Source organism: Eulemur rufifrons, chromosome 7 (assembly GCF_041146395.1).
Source record: "Eulemur rufifrons isolate Redbay chromosome 7, OSU_ERuf_1, whole genome shotgun sequence".
Taxonomy (NCBI): Eukaryota; Metazoa; Chordata; class Mammalia; order Primates; family Lemuridae; genus Eulemur; species Eulemur rufifrons.
The window spans coordinates 149064486-149082565 of record NC_090989.1 but is presented as its reverse complement, the minus strand read 5'-3'; the positions used below and the strand labels follow the sequence as shown (position 1 = coordinate 149082565).

Sequence of the window (18080 nt, the reverse complement as noted above, 5' to 3'; positions counted from 1 at the left end):
CCTGACATTCAGTTTCTTTCATTAACCCTTTGATTCCTAGGCTATTTCTGCCCTGCCCTGGAAACACACACACACGCACACACTCCCAGGCACACTCATGCACACACACTGAGACAACTATGTGAATAACCAACCAGATCCCCTTGGGAAGAACAGTTGCTCAGGCCGGCCTGGCCTTCGATTCCAGACCACTGGGCACCCGGGACTACAGGAGAGAGGAGGAGCTGGGCCCGGAACACCTGGGAGGAAAGGTCCAACTGCACAGGTGCTTGCTCAGACACGGGATTTCAACATAAAATTCTAGAAAAGATGAAGGCACTTTATAAGGAGAGAAAGTCAACAATTTTTCTAATTTTATTTCTTGCTGAGATGAAAGCAGGGAATTGTGAAAACAGATGGCTTGGCAAACGCTGCCCTCACCAGGGAGGGCAAGGCCCCAGCACGGGGACAAGGCTGAGCGCACAGTGGCTGCAGGCTCCCTGGGGAGGCTGTCTTCTTCTTCTTCTTCTTGGCTTTTACTTCCTGAGGAAAGCGCAGGCTTCCAGGAGTGCTGTGGGACACAACAGAGCAGGAGACTCAGAAACTGATTTCTTTACTTTAAATCGACAAATCGGTTTTTAAAATCAATAAATCAAGGAGGATACCGAGACAGTTTTCTCTGCCCCACTCATGTTTTCCCCACTCGCCTAGTCCTATTATTGCAGCCTCGGTGTCCAAGGGAGCACAGGTCTGGCCCTCGCCAGCCAGGGTCTTCACTGCTCTGGTCGGAGGGACACAGCCACCCCACCCCACTTGTCTCTAACTGAATCAAGGTCACACTCAAGTTCATATGACATTGGTAGTCCTCTAACTTCTTCTGGAACGTGAACAATTAAGGATGTCATCTTCATGCAAATCTGCCTGCAGTAGTGTTCATCTACTCATTTACTCATTCATTCACAAGTACTGGCTGAGCACCTGCTCTGTGTCAGTCACTGTGCTAAGTGCTGGGGACACAGCTGGACAGACAGGTCCCGCCCTCAAGAGGCATGCAGTCCGTGCCGTCCTGAGCTGGCTGCTCACAAGAACGGTCCTGTAGCCCTATTTCTCAAAGTGGGGTCCTTACCCACATCACAGTGACCTGAACCTTGGCACTATTGACATTTGGGCCCTGATGATAATTCTTTGCTGTGGGGCCATCCTGTGCGGCGTTCAGTGGCATGCCTGGCCTCCGTCTACTGGACAGCAGCAATACCACCTAAGCTGTGAGAATCAGAAGTGCTTCCAGGCATGGCCAAATGTCCTCTTGGGGGCAAAATTGGCCCTAATTGGGAGTCGCTGATGAAGAGACTCCTGGCCCTATCCCCATCCCTGGACCAACAGCACCCCAATGCCCCCGGCTCTCTGGCTGGGGGATCAGGAGTGTGAATCTGGATGATCACTGTGCACAGGGGAGTTGGTGCACACTGAATCTCAGAATTGTCACCGGGAGCCTTACAACACTCTGTGTTACTTAAAGGATTAAATTATTATCAGGACATTTTCCTGGTTAAGATATTTTTTCCTACATTTGAATTTTTGAGAATTCATATTCTCCATGATTGGTATCTATGGTAACTGTCTAGAAACCAGTTTTTGTCATTTCTCAATGCACATGTATATAGATACATTTCATTTTACTGAATAAAATGGATTTATCAGTTTCCAAAAACTTCGTGACAATCATTATCAGCATTATAAAAATTTAACATATTATATACTGCTTTATTTTGTTCTCTAATTCTTTCACCCTGTCAATGAGATTATAATTTCCTGAAGTATAGAGATATTATATTGCCTTAACATTTTTATACCCATCTTCACTCCCAGAATGCTGTTTGACCCTCAAGCCTTGACCTTCCCGCCCGGTGGTTTCTCAGGGATGCTAGCTGGGGTCTACTTACCAGAGGTTGAACATCGTCTCAGCTTAGCAGTGGCTGTGACATACTGTGGTCCCAGATATTTTTCATATGTTGTTTTGCCTTGGAGCTTGGCCAGACACTCAGTGTTGTCATTAAACAGAAGGTTTTTGGTTTCGGACTTGAATAAGCAAAATTCGCCTGGGCAGCCAGATCCACCTTTTCCAAACTGAGCCTGAGTTGAAAGGACAGATGGTAAGTGTGTAGCCAAGGAAACAAGGAAGGCTCATGAATTAGGGGAGGTCAAGGGTATTTCTTCCATCCAGGACCAGCCCTGGGAAAACCCAGGTGGGGCAAAAGGAGCTGAGTTCTGGAGTGGTTCTGCCTCCATGGCGGACTCTTGCCCTGCCACGTTCATGGTGGCAGGCCCACCCTGGGCAGTGCCCAAGGCCCCCACCACTTCTGATTTCATCTCCTGCCATCTTTCCTTCCTTCTCAATTGGTGACCTCTTCCCATACAGCTTCTTATGGGTGACTAGATGACAGCCAAGAATTTTTGAGATCTGCCTCCCCAAAAGCTGATTGCCTAGAACATTCTAGGATGCAGCTCTCCCAGAAATGCAGACTGCATAGGAAAACCCAGTTTTCGCCACTAACCAGGCAGGTCCCTCTGCCTCCCTCAGCCACATTTCCTCCTCCATGCCCAGGGCTCCCACCTGGAGCTGAGGCAGCCAAACGTCCCAGTGATGGCAGAGCCCCTCCACACCAGGGAGTGTGCGCAACAAGGACTCCATAAAGGCAGTTATTATGGCCATGACTATCCCAAGGCCATTGTCTTTAATAGCACACTTAGAGACATGATGTTGTAATATAAAATGGAAGTTCTAATAGAGAATCCCAGATCTTAAGGAAATTTTAGGATTTCCTTCAAATCACATTCACATAGCTCTAAATCTACAGAGCAGGTTGCTCTGCGTCTGTGGTTTCAGAGGCCTTGCCCAGGACATTGCTCCAGCCCAGGGGCGGGGAAACACCACCAGAGTGAACCACTCCTGCCAAGGCCTGCAGGAGGGAGGCTCATTTGTCTGAAGAACAACAGGAGGGAGAAGACAGTGACAGTCTCTGAGCCAGGCAGTGAGTGCACAAGCCCAGGGGCACAGAGACACAGGGCAGAAACTGAATTCCAGAAAGCCCAGAGTCAAAGCCTCTGTGGTTTTTGTTGAGACTCTTGGCAGCCCCACAGCATGGAGCAAACACTGTCACCACCGGCTCTAAGCAGAGGGACTAGAAAGAAAGGCCTGAGTGGGCTGGTTCACCTAGCTCTGTGATCTCCCCACCTAACAGGAGCCCACACAGTTAAGAAAGAGCTAGAGGCCCTGAAGGTCCACACCTGCTGTTCGAATAGCACTTCTTGAAGGCGTTCCACCTTATCTTTCCGAGATACCACAGCATGATTTGGGGCTACGGCCAGGTGGCAGCTCTGAGCTTCAGTCACAGGCTTCCGGGTGCCATCAAGGCAGAGCAGTTCAAAGTCCTCCAACTTCAAATCCTTAGCCCATGCTTCAGTATTCTTTCCTGGGGAGAAGAAAAAGGTAGCATCAGCCTCGATGCCCTGCTTAGCCAAATAGTCCTTTCTGCGTGGGTGTGGCCATCCCACTGGCCTCTCAGATGCACACGCCGGGGTTGTGGTGATGTGATGGAGAGAAGGAAGCTTTGTCCTGCACAAGCTACACGAACTTCACATATATAAAACATTAGTGCTAATAACTAGAATCTACAAAGAACTCAAGCAAATCAGCAAGAAAAAAACAAACAACCCCATTAGAAAGTAGGCAAAAGACATGAACAGAAGCTTTTCAAAAGATGATAGACAAATAGCCAATAAACATGAAAAAATGCAAAATCAAAACTAATGAAAAATCACATTCACATAGCCCTAAATCTATGGAGCAAATTGTTCTGGGTTTGTGGTTTCAGAAGCCTCACCTAGAACATTGCTCAGTCAGCCCAGGTCTGGGAAATACCACCAGAGTAAACCACCCTTGCCTAGGCCTGCAGGAGGGAGGCTCAGTCTCCTCCCTCATTTGCCTGAAGAAAAACAGGAGGGAGCAGGACATTACTGTAATGTCAGCAATCATCAGGGAAATGCAAGTTAATGTCACTAATGTCAGTAATGTCTCTAATCATCAGGGAAATGCAAATCAAAATCACAATGAGATAGATATCACCTTACCCTGTTAGAATGGCTTTTGTTAAAATGTCCAAAAACAATAGATGCTGGCATGGATGCAGAGAGAAAGGAACACTTATACACTGTTGGTGGGACTGTAAATTAGTACAACCTCTATGGAAAACAGTACGGAGACTCCCCAAAGAACTAAAAGTAGACCTACCATTCGATCCAGCAATCCCACTACTGGGTATCCACCCAAAAGAAAAGAAGTCACTTTATCAAAAAGACACCTGTACTCCAATGTTTATTGCAGCACAATTCACAGTTGCAAAGATGTGGAATCAATCCAAGTGCCCATCAATTCAGAAGTGGATTAACAAAATGTGGTATATATGTATGTCACAGACTACTACTCAGCCATAAAAAAGAATGAATTAATGTCTTTTGCAACAATTTGGATGGAACTACAAACCATTATCCTAAGTACCTAAACAATGGAAAAACAAATACCACATGTACTCACTATTAAATTGGAACTAACCGATGAGCACTCATGAGCACAGAGGGAAGTAAAATTCAGTGGAAATCAAGTGGGGGGGGGAGGGGTGAAAACCTACCTAACGGGTATGATGAACACTATTTAGGTGATAGACACACTTATAGCTGAGACTCAAGCATTACTAAAGCGATCCCATTACCAAAAACATTTGTATCCCCTTAATATTTTGAAATTAAAAAAAATTAGCGCTATGTCCATACAGTGGAATATTATTTGGCAATATAAGGGAGCAAAGTACTGATACATGCTGTAATATAGGTGAACCTCAAAAACATGATGCTAAGTGAAAGAAGCAGCTGGTCACAAAAGATCACATATTGTATGAGTCCATTTATGTAAAATGTCCAGAACAGGCAAACCTACAGACAGAAAGTGAACTGATGGCTGCCAGCACTTAAGGGAGCAGCAGGGCAGGGGATAGTGACGCCTATAGGTGCAGGGGTTTCTTTATGGGGGGACATGAGCATTCCAGAGTTGGACTGTGATTGCACAATCTGTGAATATGCTCAGACCATTGAGTTGTATACTTTGAATGGTGGATTTTATTGTAAGTGAATTCTATCCCAATAAAGCTGTTAAAAGTTCTCTTTTAATGTTTTAAAAAAGAAAACCCTCTACCTATGCCATATTTCCCAGCGAGTTCCGGAAAAAGAATAGCTGGTTTATATTCAAGGAGAAATTGTTTTCTCCTTTTTTTCATATTCAAATGCTCTTAGTGCAACCAGAGAAAGGACAGGAACCTCCATGGGTTTATCAAATACGTTTCATTGATTCCAATAAAATACAGTTGTAAAGTATCAGAGAACCTTAAAGTTAAATTGCACATCAGTCAGATCCCTGGAGATGGCTTGGATGGAAGGGTCCATAGACTGTAAATGTAACTGGATGCGTGTCCACGTGTGTGAAATGGGCACGGTGCACGGCTCAGCCTCTGCTTGTCTCTCTGCTCTCTCCCCATGAGAAAACCTTCCCTTGGGTTCCTCTATTTGATATTGAAACAATTTTAAACGTGTATGTCTGGCTTTAATCCCTGTCCTGAGTGCCATGGGGAGGGGCGGGAGGAGAAGGGAGAAGTGGCTGTGACTGCAGACATCACTGAAAGAGAGAGGCAGAAGGCGGAGGCAGTTCTTTCTCAGGGAACAAGACAGCCAGCCATCTGCCGCGGTTGAGGGCTGGGGGTGCCGGTGGGGCCTACAGAGAGGGATTCAGCTTGGAAGGTAGCAAATGGCTGAGGAGTCCTGAATTTGGTCATTATTTTTTTCATCTGGAGATCGGAAGAGAGAATGATTTTTCAAACCCTGGCTGGTAGATTATCTTCTATCATCTGCAACCACCTGTGATTTTGTCCCCACTAACTCCCAAGGAGTTTGCAAACCGAGGGCTCACATGGGGCTGAATGATGGTCTCTACTTCCTTTTTTAAAAAGGGAAACTTTATTGGCATACGTTCAGTTTCTTAGTATCATCCACACTGTTTCCCATAGGCATGTGCCATCTGGTGCCGGGAGATGGAGTGTTTCTGCAGTTGACTAGACAAAGCCAGGGAGACATTTGCTACTGAGTATGACTAGTATCTCTGTGTGTGTGTGTGTGTGTGTGTGTGTGTGCATTCTGTTTTCAAATCAACGTAATGCCTACAGATGTTACCATGTTGCCTGCTGTGGTAAAGAATTTTGGAATTCTTTTAATCAAAAGTCCAGAAAATGTTATAACAACTTCCCAACTGCAAATATGAATACTAAGATGTGTTGTGATGCCAAAGACTCTACTTTGAAGGAGAAAAGGAAACATCTCCACCTACCATCAGTGTTCTGCAAGATAGTTACATCTTTCAAAAATGCAACGTCTCCAGCATTCTCAGCCAGGCACCTAAAATGTTCCAGAAAATAAACACGTCACTGGAGAAGAGGAACTATTAGGATTTTCATAAATATTTGTAATCTACATTCCAAAAAAATGGAAACATGGAAGTAAACATGCAAAATATAAAGACAAATATTTCCAGGAACTTATAGTTTAAAATGACAGATTGAACACATATCTGGAACTTCCCTCCTTCTAAAGTGCCAATAAGATGATATTATTAAGATTTTTTAAAAGCTATAAACCCAGAAAAGAGAGTGAGAGAATAACGACAATGTTTGGAAGTTACACAGCAAATTGATAAGCAGTGATTGACCCAACAGAGCAAAGAAAGATGTAAGTTAAATTGGAAGTGAGAGATGCTAAGCAGAAAGTGGATGTGTACCACAGAATTCCAGAAAGGCTCAGCAATGAGAGGTGCTAGGTACTATTAAAAGTGGCTGGAAACAGGAAAAATGAATAGAGCCTATATACGATGCAGCTTAGGTACCCTAATATCCCAAGCAGCTGGGAGATTGCTCCTCCCTCCCTCTGGCAGAAGAGTGAAGGTTTGTTCCCTGGGGAGATTGAACCTGAACAACACCGTGGATTAGAGAATCAAATACAGCTGAGGGCAGAGGTGCAACACTAAAAACAGAATGGAGTGAAAAATCTAAATCCTGGAAAGTTAAATCACAGCTGCTTTTCCCCAGTCAGCTTCCAGAAAGCTGGCTGTCAGGGTTATATCCCCCAAGAAGCAGACAGCAGGATTTCTTCTCTGGGGAATCTGTTCAACTGAAGAAAAACACCTATAGATTCCTATATTTGGATGCCTACAATGAAATGACACAAACCAATCGCTCTACAGCGAGGCTCAGTACTCACAAAAGCTTGGCAACTGACACAGAGCTAACAGTCAGCTTTTAAAGTTCTTTAAGGCTCTGTAAAGTTTAAAGAGAAATCAGAGAAAATACAAGGATGGAAATTATCAAAGAAATAATAACATAAAATTTAACAGAATAGAATAACTTGAGTTTCCAGATGAAAAAAGCCCATCAAGTGCCCAATCCAATGAATTAACAGAAGAGTCCCATAAAAAAATTATTATAAAGTTTTAGAACACTGGAGATAAAAATGGCTCGAAAAGTTTTTGAGAAGAAAGAAAGTCATTTATGAAGAATCAGGAAGCAAAAATGATATCAGATTTCTCAACAAATCTAGAAACTAGAAGACAATGGATGAATGTTTTTAAATTTTTGAATTTTCTACATTTTCCATGCTACATTCTGGATAATTTTTTTCACATATCTTTCACTTCACTAATTTACTTTTTAGCTATGTCTAATCTGCTACACTGGTCAGTTGCATAGTTACTTCAATTGCTGTAGGTTTTTTCCTTTCTAAAAGTTCTGTTTAGTCCTTTTTAAAAATATTGACTTGTTTTTTCTGTTGGATTTTGCTTCTGGCAACTTTTTTCTCCTGTGTGTTTGTTAATATTATTATAATTACTTTTAACTGTGTACTGCTCATTGTCACTGAAAGAATACTTTTGAGTAGTCTTTGAACACTAATCTGAAGACACTATCTTCTAGACATGTTCATGGAGGGACCATTAAGTCTGGGACCACTTTAAAAAATATGTATGAGTTGAGAATTTTCGGACCTAAGGGAGATGAGTTTGAATTACAAATCCATGCAAGAATTAGTCTATGGTTTCTATTTCTCAGGAATGGTGTTCTTCCCTGTTTTCCTCAACACACAGGCAACTTGAAGCCTCCTGGGAGTGGGCACAGAAGTTACTAGAAGAGTTCACTCTTACCTTAAGAGCATATGTAACCTCTTGGGGTCAAATTTGTCAGAATAGGTAAATGTCCCCAGGACAAAGTGGCTCCAGTTAGCTCTCTGAATTCCTATTCTCCCTTAGATTTTAGTCTAAATAATTCCTTATCATTTTGTCAGTTATTTAATGCTTTTTAATTTTAATTTTTTTTTTTTTGAGACAGAGTCTCACTCTGTTGCCCAGGCTAGAGTGCCCTGGCATCAGCCTAGCTCACGGCAACCTCAAACTCCTGGGCTCAAGTGATCCTCCTGCCTCAGCCTCCCGAGTAGCTGGGAGTACAGGCATGCACCACCATGCCCGGCTATTTTTTTCTATATATTTTTAGTTGTCCAGCTAAGTTCTTTCTATTTTTTAGTAGAGACGGGGGTCTCGCTCTTGCTCAGGCTGGTCTCGAACTCCTGAGCTCAAACAATCCACTTGCCTCGGCCTCCCAGAGTGCTAGGATTACAGGCGTGAGCCACCGCGCCCGGCTATTTAATGCTTTTAAGATGTGTACTGTGAATGTGTGTGTATGTGTATTAATCCAGCATTTTCACTTGTTTTTAGTGGGCAAGTTGATCAAAATAGCTTAATGCTGCCATTTCCCAGATGTAGAAATCCTGTCAAAATTCCTAGGGAAAATCTTTCCCAACCTAGACTTGGTTATCTAGCCAAACTACAAATCGTTTCAAAGGTTCAGATGTGTCCAGACATGTAAATATACATAAAAAATAGCAACTCTCATTCACCCTTTCTCAAGGAGGTGCTGGGGGATGTGTTCTGTCCCAAAAAAATCAAGAAAGCTAAAGATGTAGGACCTAGGAAACAGGCAACCTGACATGAAGTAAGGTCACAGGAATCCCAGAATGATGGTCAGCAGGACCCACAAGACCACAGAAGTGCAGGAGGCCTAGAGGGCAGCCAGCACAGACTGGAGCAGAGGGATGGAGGCCTCAGGAGCGACATTTCCCTGTAAATGATGAAACTGAGAAAGTACCCAGGGGGTGTGTATACATGTAGTTAGGAGATTCACACTACTGGGAGAGAGTTTTGAGATGACTTAGTGTTAAAGGAAAAAAAGCACAAAAAATAAGAAGTAAAAAAAAAAAGAAATCTATGAACTCCAGAGTAAACAAAAAGTTTGTGCAATACGGGAAATATCCTATTATACCACATGTTTCGTATGAGAATAATGCTTACATAATCCTAATAAAGGTAAGCACTGAATATGACATAATCTTGTCGGGTGCTAAAGAGAGCTGATGTGGGGTGGAAGCAGCACAGGGAACAGTGTGAGGGGCTGAATCTTCTTCCATAGTTGAAAGTTAGCAAAAAATAGCTGAAAGTTAAAAATTAAAAACCAGAGGTATAAGGATGTTAGTTAGAAATACAGGGGTGAATAAGACTTTGGGTTTCAGCTTTCAATTATTTTGCTATAAATTTCCCCAATCTAGATTCTAGATATAATTTGAACAACAGACAAAGTATAATGTTTAGCATAAATAAGAATACTAAAATGTAGCTGTTTTCAGTGAAATAATACCTTTCTGCAGGTCTGGAAAAAAAGAGGACCACATGATTCCTCTGGATTCTTACCAGATGAGTCTATTGAACATTTTTCAATGGAATCACATCACAACTTGTCCATTCGCAAATCCTTAGTCCCTTAAAGATATTTTTGTACATTCACAAAATTTTTTGTTTTTGTTTTTTGGGGAATTTTTACAAGTCACTACGAGTATAGCCAAAGCTACTTTTATATCATTCCATCATAAAGTCAGGAGCATAAGGCTACTGAATTTATATTTCAAAATTCAAAGGCCATATAGTTTGTCAGATACATGACGCCATCTAGTGATGAAATATACTCTTGGTGAATGGAGAAAAAGGCCTAAATAGTACCACTGAGAAGCAGTGCCCAAAAGAATGAAACTGTAAAATGTGGGGTGTGGATAGTTTTTATGAATCACTAAGTGGTTATAGTCACTAAGTGAACTCTAAAAATTTATTTTTGGTTTATTTTTCACTTCACTACTGGAGAATAACACCACTATTCATTATTGTGCTTTCTTTTTGCCACTTCTAAGGTCAAAGTCAAAGAGAAAAGCGAAAAATATAAGACATGATGGGGATCTACGGGCGGGGAGAGAGCGGTGGCTATGGGAAAAAGAATTCTTCCCGGTAAAACTGAATTGCAGAAAGCAGGTAGGACACCACATACTCTAGCCATTTGGGAATGAAGATAGGGAGGCCCACTGCGGCTGACTTGGCTCAAAGCCGCGGGGAGGAGCACAGCAGAACTGAGGTCAGACAGCCCCAGTGCCAGCCTCCACTCTCTGGTGTGGTGGGGGAGGCCTCACTGGTGCTGCCCAGCAGCAAACTCACAGGGTGCCCCCGGCTCTGCTGTGCCAGGCCACATCTGACCCCTTAGAACTACAGTTCCCACATGCGGGAGGATGAGGGACGAGGCCCTGTCCTGATGGAGCTCAGTCACAGACTCACCTGAAGGCCCCGGTGTAGCCGTAGTACCTCTCGTTGCTGTTGGGCACACACTTGTCCTCTCCCCTGTCGTTGCCAACACACAGAGCACAGAGACTGGATCCCGGGGCAGACCCAGGGGCACAGCTTTCACTGAAGAATTCGTCTGGGCAGAAGGAACATGGGAAGTCAGCTCTTCCGACCTGAGTCAATGTAAATGGCTTTTACCTAACAGGTGATGCAGCTTGTTTTCAGTTCATTGTATTGCCCAGGACACATAGAACATGCTATCACAGAGTGACAGTCTACCACCAACACAGGACCCACCAGAAATCAGAAGAGCTGCAGACTGTAGGCATTGACAGAAAACCCGACTGAGGCTGGGAACAAGAGCTGCACAGAGGGTCCCATCATCACTGCCTTGAGCTGGGGACTCCTCTGGTGACAGTATGGCCATTAGCTGCAGAGCTGCTAGTTAGCTGCCTACTCCAGGATCTGCCTTCTCTTTTGCTCAGGAATGGAAACCCTACTTTTTCCCTGGGCACCTGGCCCTTTGGTATAAAGACTGGACTCATCAGGTGCCCTGGGGCTGGTATAGCCATGTGGCAAGGTACTGGCCAGTGAAATATGAGTAGGAGTGTTGGATGTCAGCTTCTTGGGAACACCCTTAATGGACAGTTGGCACATGCTTTTTGCCCTTCTCATTCCCGTTCTTCATCCTGGTCCTGCATGTGGAATGCAGAAGCAGGGAGTGGACCTCCAGCTGTGATGTGGGCCATGAAGTGACCTTGAGCATGGAAGCCACAAATGGCAGAATAGCCAGATGTTTGAAGCCCTGGTCCCTGACACCAAGATCTCATTATACTAGCTCTGGACAACCCACCTCTGGACTTCACTTACATGATGGAGAAACTAACTTTTGTCTTCTTTAAACCTCTGTAATTTCAGGGGTTTTTTCTTCCTTGCAATTGAACCTAATCTGAATTAACTTATTGTGATATTTAACCCAAGAAAGAGGAAATAAAGGTGACAAGAAAGGCTTGCCCTTGCCCCATGGAGCAAGTGCCACCCGTCCTCAGGCTCCTGCAGCCTCTGCCGCTGGAAGAGCCACACTACGTGCCTCAGGAAAGGCTGGGGGCTCCCACCACATCCTGACAGCTTCCCTACGGCGTGGAGGCTGCCGTGGGGCTGGCGAGAGCAGCGGTGAGGAGCAGAACCACGTGGAACCTGCCCAGCCAGCACCAAAACCCATTCACAACGCAGCGGGGCCCCTGCTCCAGGAGCTGCCTGCACAAGAGGGGAGCCACAGTGAAAACACGCCACCCACTTCCACGTCACCGGGCCCACAGCAGGCGGGGAGGACAGGGCTCATGCTGACCAAGGTGAGGCTGGAGTGTGGTAGAAAGAGAAGGCCCAGAAGCAGGATGAGCCAGACCCCGGAGGTCTTGCTCAGGTTCTTTTGCAATATGGAATAAGCAGTCACTTCTGTTCAGTAACAGAAGTCACCTTTCATGAGGCAGGCAGGTGCCTTTCCCCAAGTTGAGAAGCCAGGGCTATGATGAATTTAGATCTGGAGCTCTGTGAGGTTTAAAAAAAAAAAAAATGTACTTCTTGGAACCTGCATCCATTCCTAGGGTGCAGAGAAACAGGCAAACATTCGAATCTTTTATCCTGGGGTAGGGTGGATGGAACATGGAAAGTGTCGTGCAGAGAACCTCCCAGTGCATCCAAGACTGCAGGAGGCAGCCACAGGGAGAACTTGCTTATGCCAAAAGAGACCTGTGAGCCATAATCAGCCTGCAAATCCCCTGTTCCCCTCCCTTCCTTAAGGTTCCACAGCACAATGTGCCTAGCCCTCCAGGATGGCCCACCCATGACACCCTCAGGACCCCTTACCAAATTTGCAGGAGTCTGTCTGGCTGAAGAGCAGGCCTATGGGGATGTTCCAGCCTGCAGTCCTGTCCACCGCTGTGTGGCAGGACTTCTTGCCTTTCAGAGAGTTCCAGGTGATGCCAGCATTTGATTTCCTAACCGCTGCCACAGCAAGATATCCTTGCACAACAGATGACAGAAGAGAAAGTCTCAACCTCCCGGAGACCTGGCATATGGATTCTAGTACAGCTATCTGCAACTCGGCCACAATAGATCAAGAAGCATCTCTAGGCAACAATTCCCCCAAGTAGCTGGCCAATGTTAGGGAGACCAAAAAAGCATAAGCTGCTTCCCTACATTAAGGTGAGACTGATCTGAACTATGAAATAAAATAGTAAGAAAAGCTGATTCTTTAAGTGATTGCAGGAGACTGTCCTCCACTAGCCATACAATGTCCCCCAGTTACAAACCAGCAATTCACTTTTCGATGTGGGCTACTAAAGCAACAAACACCTGAACAACAAGACTGACCCCAAAATTGCACAAGTCTCCAACTACAATATGCATCAGGAAAGATTAACTGCTGTGTGGATGCAGGAGAGGGTATCTGCAAGGACCGGCCTGAGCTGAGTGTGAACCAGCCCTGCACTGTGACAGCGTTAACATGGTGGCCATCCTCCTCCTGATAGAGTGCACCTGACAGATGCCCACTGAGGGCAAGTGCCAAGTCCCTTCCAAAGCTGTGTGAGCACCAGCTCTAGTGGACAGGTGGATTTGGCACAAGAGACCCTGGTTCAAGGCCAGGCTCTGCCATAGTATTAACTAAGGCTGTGTGTGAGATCCTGGGCACTTGGGGACTCTCCAGGCCACTGTTTCTTCATACATATAAAATGGGAAGCACCCCTCCTTCCATGTGACCAGGACACAATGAGGAACCACATGAATGTTCTCTGCCAAGCATGAAGGTCAATATAAACATGAATTATAATTATTCTTCTACTATGAATTATTTGCATCTTTAAAAGTACCTATGGCTTCTGTGGCTGCAGTTTTTTCTGTAAGTTTTTAAAAGTTCCTGCCACCTCCTCCTCCAGCAACAAGAACTTAGCCTCATCCCTGAAAGTGACTAATGCCAACTCACCTTCCACTGGTCTATCCACACAAGCAAGGTTGCTGCTTTCTTGGGGTTCTGAAAGAATAAAGCAAGCAAGACATCATTAAACACTCAGATGTACTGAGAAGAAACAAACTTTTAAATCTCAACAATGGAGAATCAAATCCAAAGGGACTGTTCCCTGAGTTCCGTGCAGCAGAAATGTATATAAGTGTTCACCAAAAAACATGGACACGGGTATTCAACAGCAGCACTGTTCACAACAGCCACCAACTGAAAATGACCCAAATGGCCATGCACAGTTGAATGGCTACATAACTGTGGTAGACTCACACCATAGAATGCTATACAGCAACAAAATTGAACGGTCTACAACTGCACATCTAGATGGATGGATACCACTAGCGTGAAGCTGAGCAAGAGAAACCAGACATAAAAAGCAAGTGCTGGCCGGGCGCGGTGGCTCACGCCTGTAATCCTAGCTCTCTGGGAGGCCGAGGTGGGCGGATCGTTTGAGCTCAGGAGTTCGAGACCAGCCTGAGCAAGAGCGAGACCCCATCTCTACTAAAAATAGAAAGAAATTATATGGACAGCTAAAAATATATATAGAAAAAATTAGCCGGGCATGGTGGTGCATGCCTGTAGTCCCAGCTACTCGGGAGGCTGAGACAGGAGGATCGCTTGAGCTCAGGAGTTTGAGGTTGCTGTGAGCTAGGCTGACGCCACGGCACTCACTCTAGCCTGGGCAACAAAGTGAGACTCTGTCTCAAAAAAAAAAAAAAAAAAAAAAAAAAAAAAAAAAGCAAGTGCTTTGTAATTCCTTTAATGTAAAGTTCAAAAATAGGCAGGAATGATCTGTGCCCTTAGAAGTCAGGAGAGTGGCTGCCTTGCAAGAATGACAGGAGGACACAGGGAACTTCCGAAATTTGCTGTCTTCATCATCTCCACAAGCGCATGAGGTGTACAGTTGCTGAAGCGCACTTTCCTGCGTGTATGTTATACTTCACTAAAATCTTTTTTAAAATTAAGAAAATGAAACCAATCTGTGCTTTGTCAGTTTTCAACACAATAGGCTCTATGGGTAACACGGCCCCCTGCATTTATTCTTTCTCCTGATTCTCCCGTGTGAATGTGTCCACCCATCTTACTGTCTTCACCTGGATCCACTGAGTGGGGTTACTGCCCCCACCCCCATGGTCCAGAGGGGATAAACCAGACAGGACACTAACTCCACTTACGGGAGTTCTCCGCCAGGACAGGCACCAAACCGCATTTGCCCGCAGTGTAGATATATCCTCCATCCAAACTCATGGCATCAGCTTCTCCTTTCTGCAAAGACAGAGCAGATCTCAGCACCACAGTGGGGCTGCTTCCTGTCCTGCCTGTCTTTACAGCTCTCCGGGAGAATGGCTTTATGTCAGGCATCCCAGTGAAACCAGCCCCACCTGCCTTTTGTGCTGTCGATTCAACTGGAAAGACCAGGCACAGGTTGCACTAGCCCTGTGTCCTCTGAACAAAATCCTTTCTGTGTCCCAGGCGCTCTTGGGCCAGCTTCCTGCCAGCCTCACTAACTGAAGACACAGATGGGAACAGCTGGCCTTGTCTAATCTGAGCTCACTGGTACTACACTCAAAGTGCCACCCAGAAGTTGTCCAACAAAGGAGAACTGGCTCGCCATTTGAATGACCGAGCCCTCGCTCCAACACAGGAACACGGACTCGGAAAGACTGCAGAATTCCCTCTTCGGCCCAGTAATAATTTTTTTACAACTACATTAGAAATAATTAGAGATGTGGACAAAGACTTCTATTCAAAAACGGACATCACAGGGTTATTGATAATAGCAAAGTAAGGGGACAAGGAGGAATAGGGTCATGACTAAACTGAGCCACATCCACCTAAGAGATACTCTGAAATAATTTTTTTTTAAGTTTTCCAAGAGTAAGTATTCATGTGAGAGAATGCCCTGTTTAGTGAATAGGGCTTAAAAACTACATAACTGATACCACGTAGTATCGTGTCATGCAAAACTGCAGGTGCACAGAGAAATCCTGGAATCGCAAACTATCAAAACCTTACCTGTGCCTCTCTGTGTGAGATCAGAAGTGGTTTTCTTAGTTTGGTGGGTTTACTTAATTATTTAACAACATATCTTTCCATGTTTTCCAAACTACCTACAATAATTTTGAGTTGTTCTGGTAACCAGAGGAGTGGGAAAGCGGCGGCAAACTGCTTTTTCAACAGCGGGTTTACCGTAACGCACCGTCTCCGCACCTCTGCCTCCCAGCGCTGCAGTGGCCTCCCCGGCGCCAGACTTGGCTTAAACAGACCCGGTGAGCCGGGTCTCCCAAGGAACCCGTGCCGCTGCCCCCGTGCCAAAGGCCCCTACCAGGACCAGGGCGATGCAGTCGTCGGTGCTGGGCGCCGAGGCGCAGGTCACGTTGCCGCGGCTCGCGCTGCTCCACTGTCTGCATTTCTTCAGTTCCTGGTCGCCCACAGCGCACCACAAGACCCGGTCGCGGCGGGCCTTGGCCTCCGCCTCGCCTGCAGGAAGGGATGACAGCGGGTTGCTGGGGCACCCCGAGCCTGGCCAGGTCATGCGACCTCCCCGGAGCCGCTTCCTGCTTAGACCCTCCCTCGGTCGGGAGCTGCGGGTGGTGTGCGGCCCATGTCCTCTCCTCCTCTCTGCTCCCAGCCCCGTCCTCAGGCCTCCAAAGCGCCCTCCGTTCCTCATTTCCCTTCCTTTGGAGACCTTCCCTGGCTTCTGATCATCCATCAGTCCTTAGTGTACGGACCTGCCTATTGTCTCTGTCTCTGGAGATAAAAGTTCTATGACACAGAGATCAGTGGCAGCCCCAAAAGATGGCCTAGGGGAACTTCAGCTCAGCCCTGACCTCCCCCTGACAAGTCTTGCATCCTCCTGGTTCACCCAGACGCCCACCCCAGGCCCCCCAGTAGGGGAAGAGCCACTGTGGTGGCCCCAGCTAAGTTCAGGGCCGGGGCACAAGGAGGTATTCCATCAGGCTTCTGGATTCATCCCAGCAGGGGGCCTGGCTTTCTTAGTTGATGTTCATATTGCTCACTTAGTAGGAAGGAGGCAAGTTGATTTCTGTCAGGGCTGGGGAGCCTGATGGACACAGAGGCATAAGGAAGCATTGATCAGGTGACCAGGACATTCTTTTGGAGACACCTCTCACAATTGCCCTGACTTGGTCAACAGAAAACACTTGCACCTGCATCAAATCTGCCATGATGAAGGCCCTGCAGTGGCCAAGAGACAGAGGAGTGACCGCCGCAGAGCAGGGCCACACTACCCTGAACTAGGCGGCCTGGTGCACACGCCCCACCCACACCAGGCGGCCTCAGGACCCTGCCTGGCCTCACTCACTTTCCTTCTGGTTCTGGATGGCAGTGAAGTACTCGAAGCCGAGGTACAGCCTAGCATCTATGTTTGAGGGGATCCTCGAAAACCCGATTGCAGAGTCCTTGAACAGCAGATCCCTCTTCCCAGGAGGGGAGCCAAAGAGCTGGAACGCCGGTGATTTGTTCTTTCCAAACTTCTCCTAATTGAGAAAAAACAGAATTAATGGTGTTGGTGGGAAATCGGTGGGAAACAAAAAATCGATGTTAAACAAGAGTATCTGGAACTTTTGGATGATTGTGAGAGCAGAAACTTTGATTAACATCTTGCAGCAGAAGGACTCATGCCACCCCTGAGACACAAGCTCAGCTATGGCTCATGCTTGGGAAAGTTGCTGGGGTCCAAGCACCTTAGGGTGCTGAGAATATTGCATCATCCGCCCTCTGCTTCTGCTCCAGCCATGTGGTACTGTCAGTCAGCGATGCTCAAGGAGTTTCGTGGCCTCTGCTACCCAGAGCACAGCCCGGACGAGCAGCCCAGTGCCTTAGTGAGTGCTCCTGCAGCAAGGCTACAGAAGGACTTCTACAGCGGCAGAAGTGATGGAAGGAAGGAAACTTGCCCCCAACCCCAATCTAGGCAGATGGGAGGACTGTGGGTGAGGATACCTGTGCCTGGCGGAGAAGCTCCCAGATAGCATCCTCCTTGCTGTCCACACTTCGTGCCACAACAGCATGAGAAGGGACCCGGGCCATGTTGCACTCCTGGAACTTGTCCACGGGCTTCCGGGTATTGTCTGGGCAGAGCAGCTCATACTGGTCTCTTTCCGCCTCGTCTGGCAGGTCCTCTGGGGAAAGGGGGAGGTGGAAGGGAGCCCAGCTGGGCTGACTCCAAGCAGTAACCATGAGCTGTAGTTCCCCTTCTCCCCACAGAATTTTGAGCTAGGGGAGACATCTTACACCTTTGACAAAACTGAGGGTCAAAAGGCA

The 18080-nt window shown here is 46.2% G+C and overlaps 1 protein-coding gene across 2 annotated transcripts in view; it reads right to left on the bottom strand.

Moving 5' to 3' along the window:
• Nucleotides 1-501: 501 nt before the first annotated feature.
• The window catches only part of LTF (lactotransferrin), a 31337-nt gene continuing 13758 nt past the window's right edge, over nucleotides 502-18080 (bottom strand). Inside the window, exons 7-17 of one of the 2 annotated variants that reach the window (XM_069473503.1) lie at nucleotides 17760-17938; nucleotides 17122-17296; nucleotides 16123-16277; nucleotides 14972-15062; nucleotides 13761-13808; nucleotides 12644-12799; nucleotides 10772-10913; nucleotides 6410-6477; nucleotides 3268-3452; nucleotides 1923-2112; nucleotides 502-550 (exon numbers count right to left, since the gene is read on the bottom strand). In XM_069473503.1, coding sequence (XP_069329604.1) covers nucleotides 516-550; nucleotides 1923-2112; nucleotides 3268-3452; nucleotides 6410-6477; nucleotides 10772-10913; nucleotides 12644-12799; nucleotides 13761-13808; nucleotides 14972-15062; nucleotides 16123-16277; nucleotides 17122-17296; nucleotides 17760-17938 — 1424 coding nt within the window. In that variant the 3' untranslated portion in view covers nucleotides 502-515. The remainder of the gene's footprint in view (nucleotides 551-1922; nucleotides 2113-3267; nucleotides 3453-6409; nucleotides 6478-10771; nucleotides 10914-12643; nucleotides 12800-13760; nucleotides 13809-14971; nucleotides 15063-16122; nucleotides 16278-17121; nucleotides 17297-17759; nucleotides 17939-18080) is intronic. The other variant, XM_069473504.1, reaches the window with a different exon arrangement.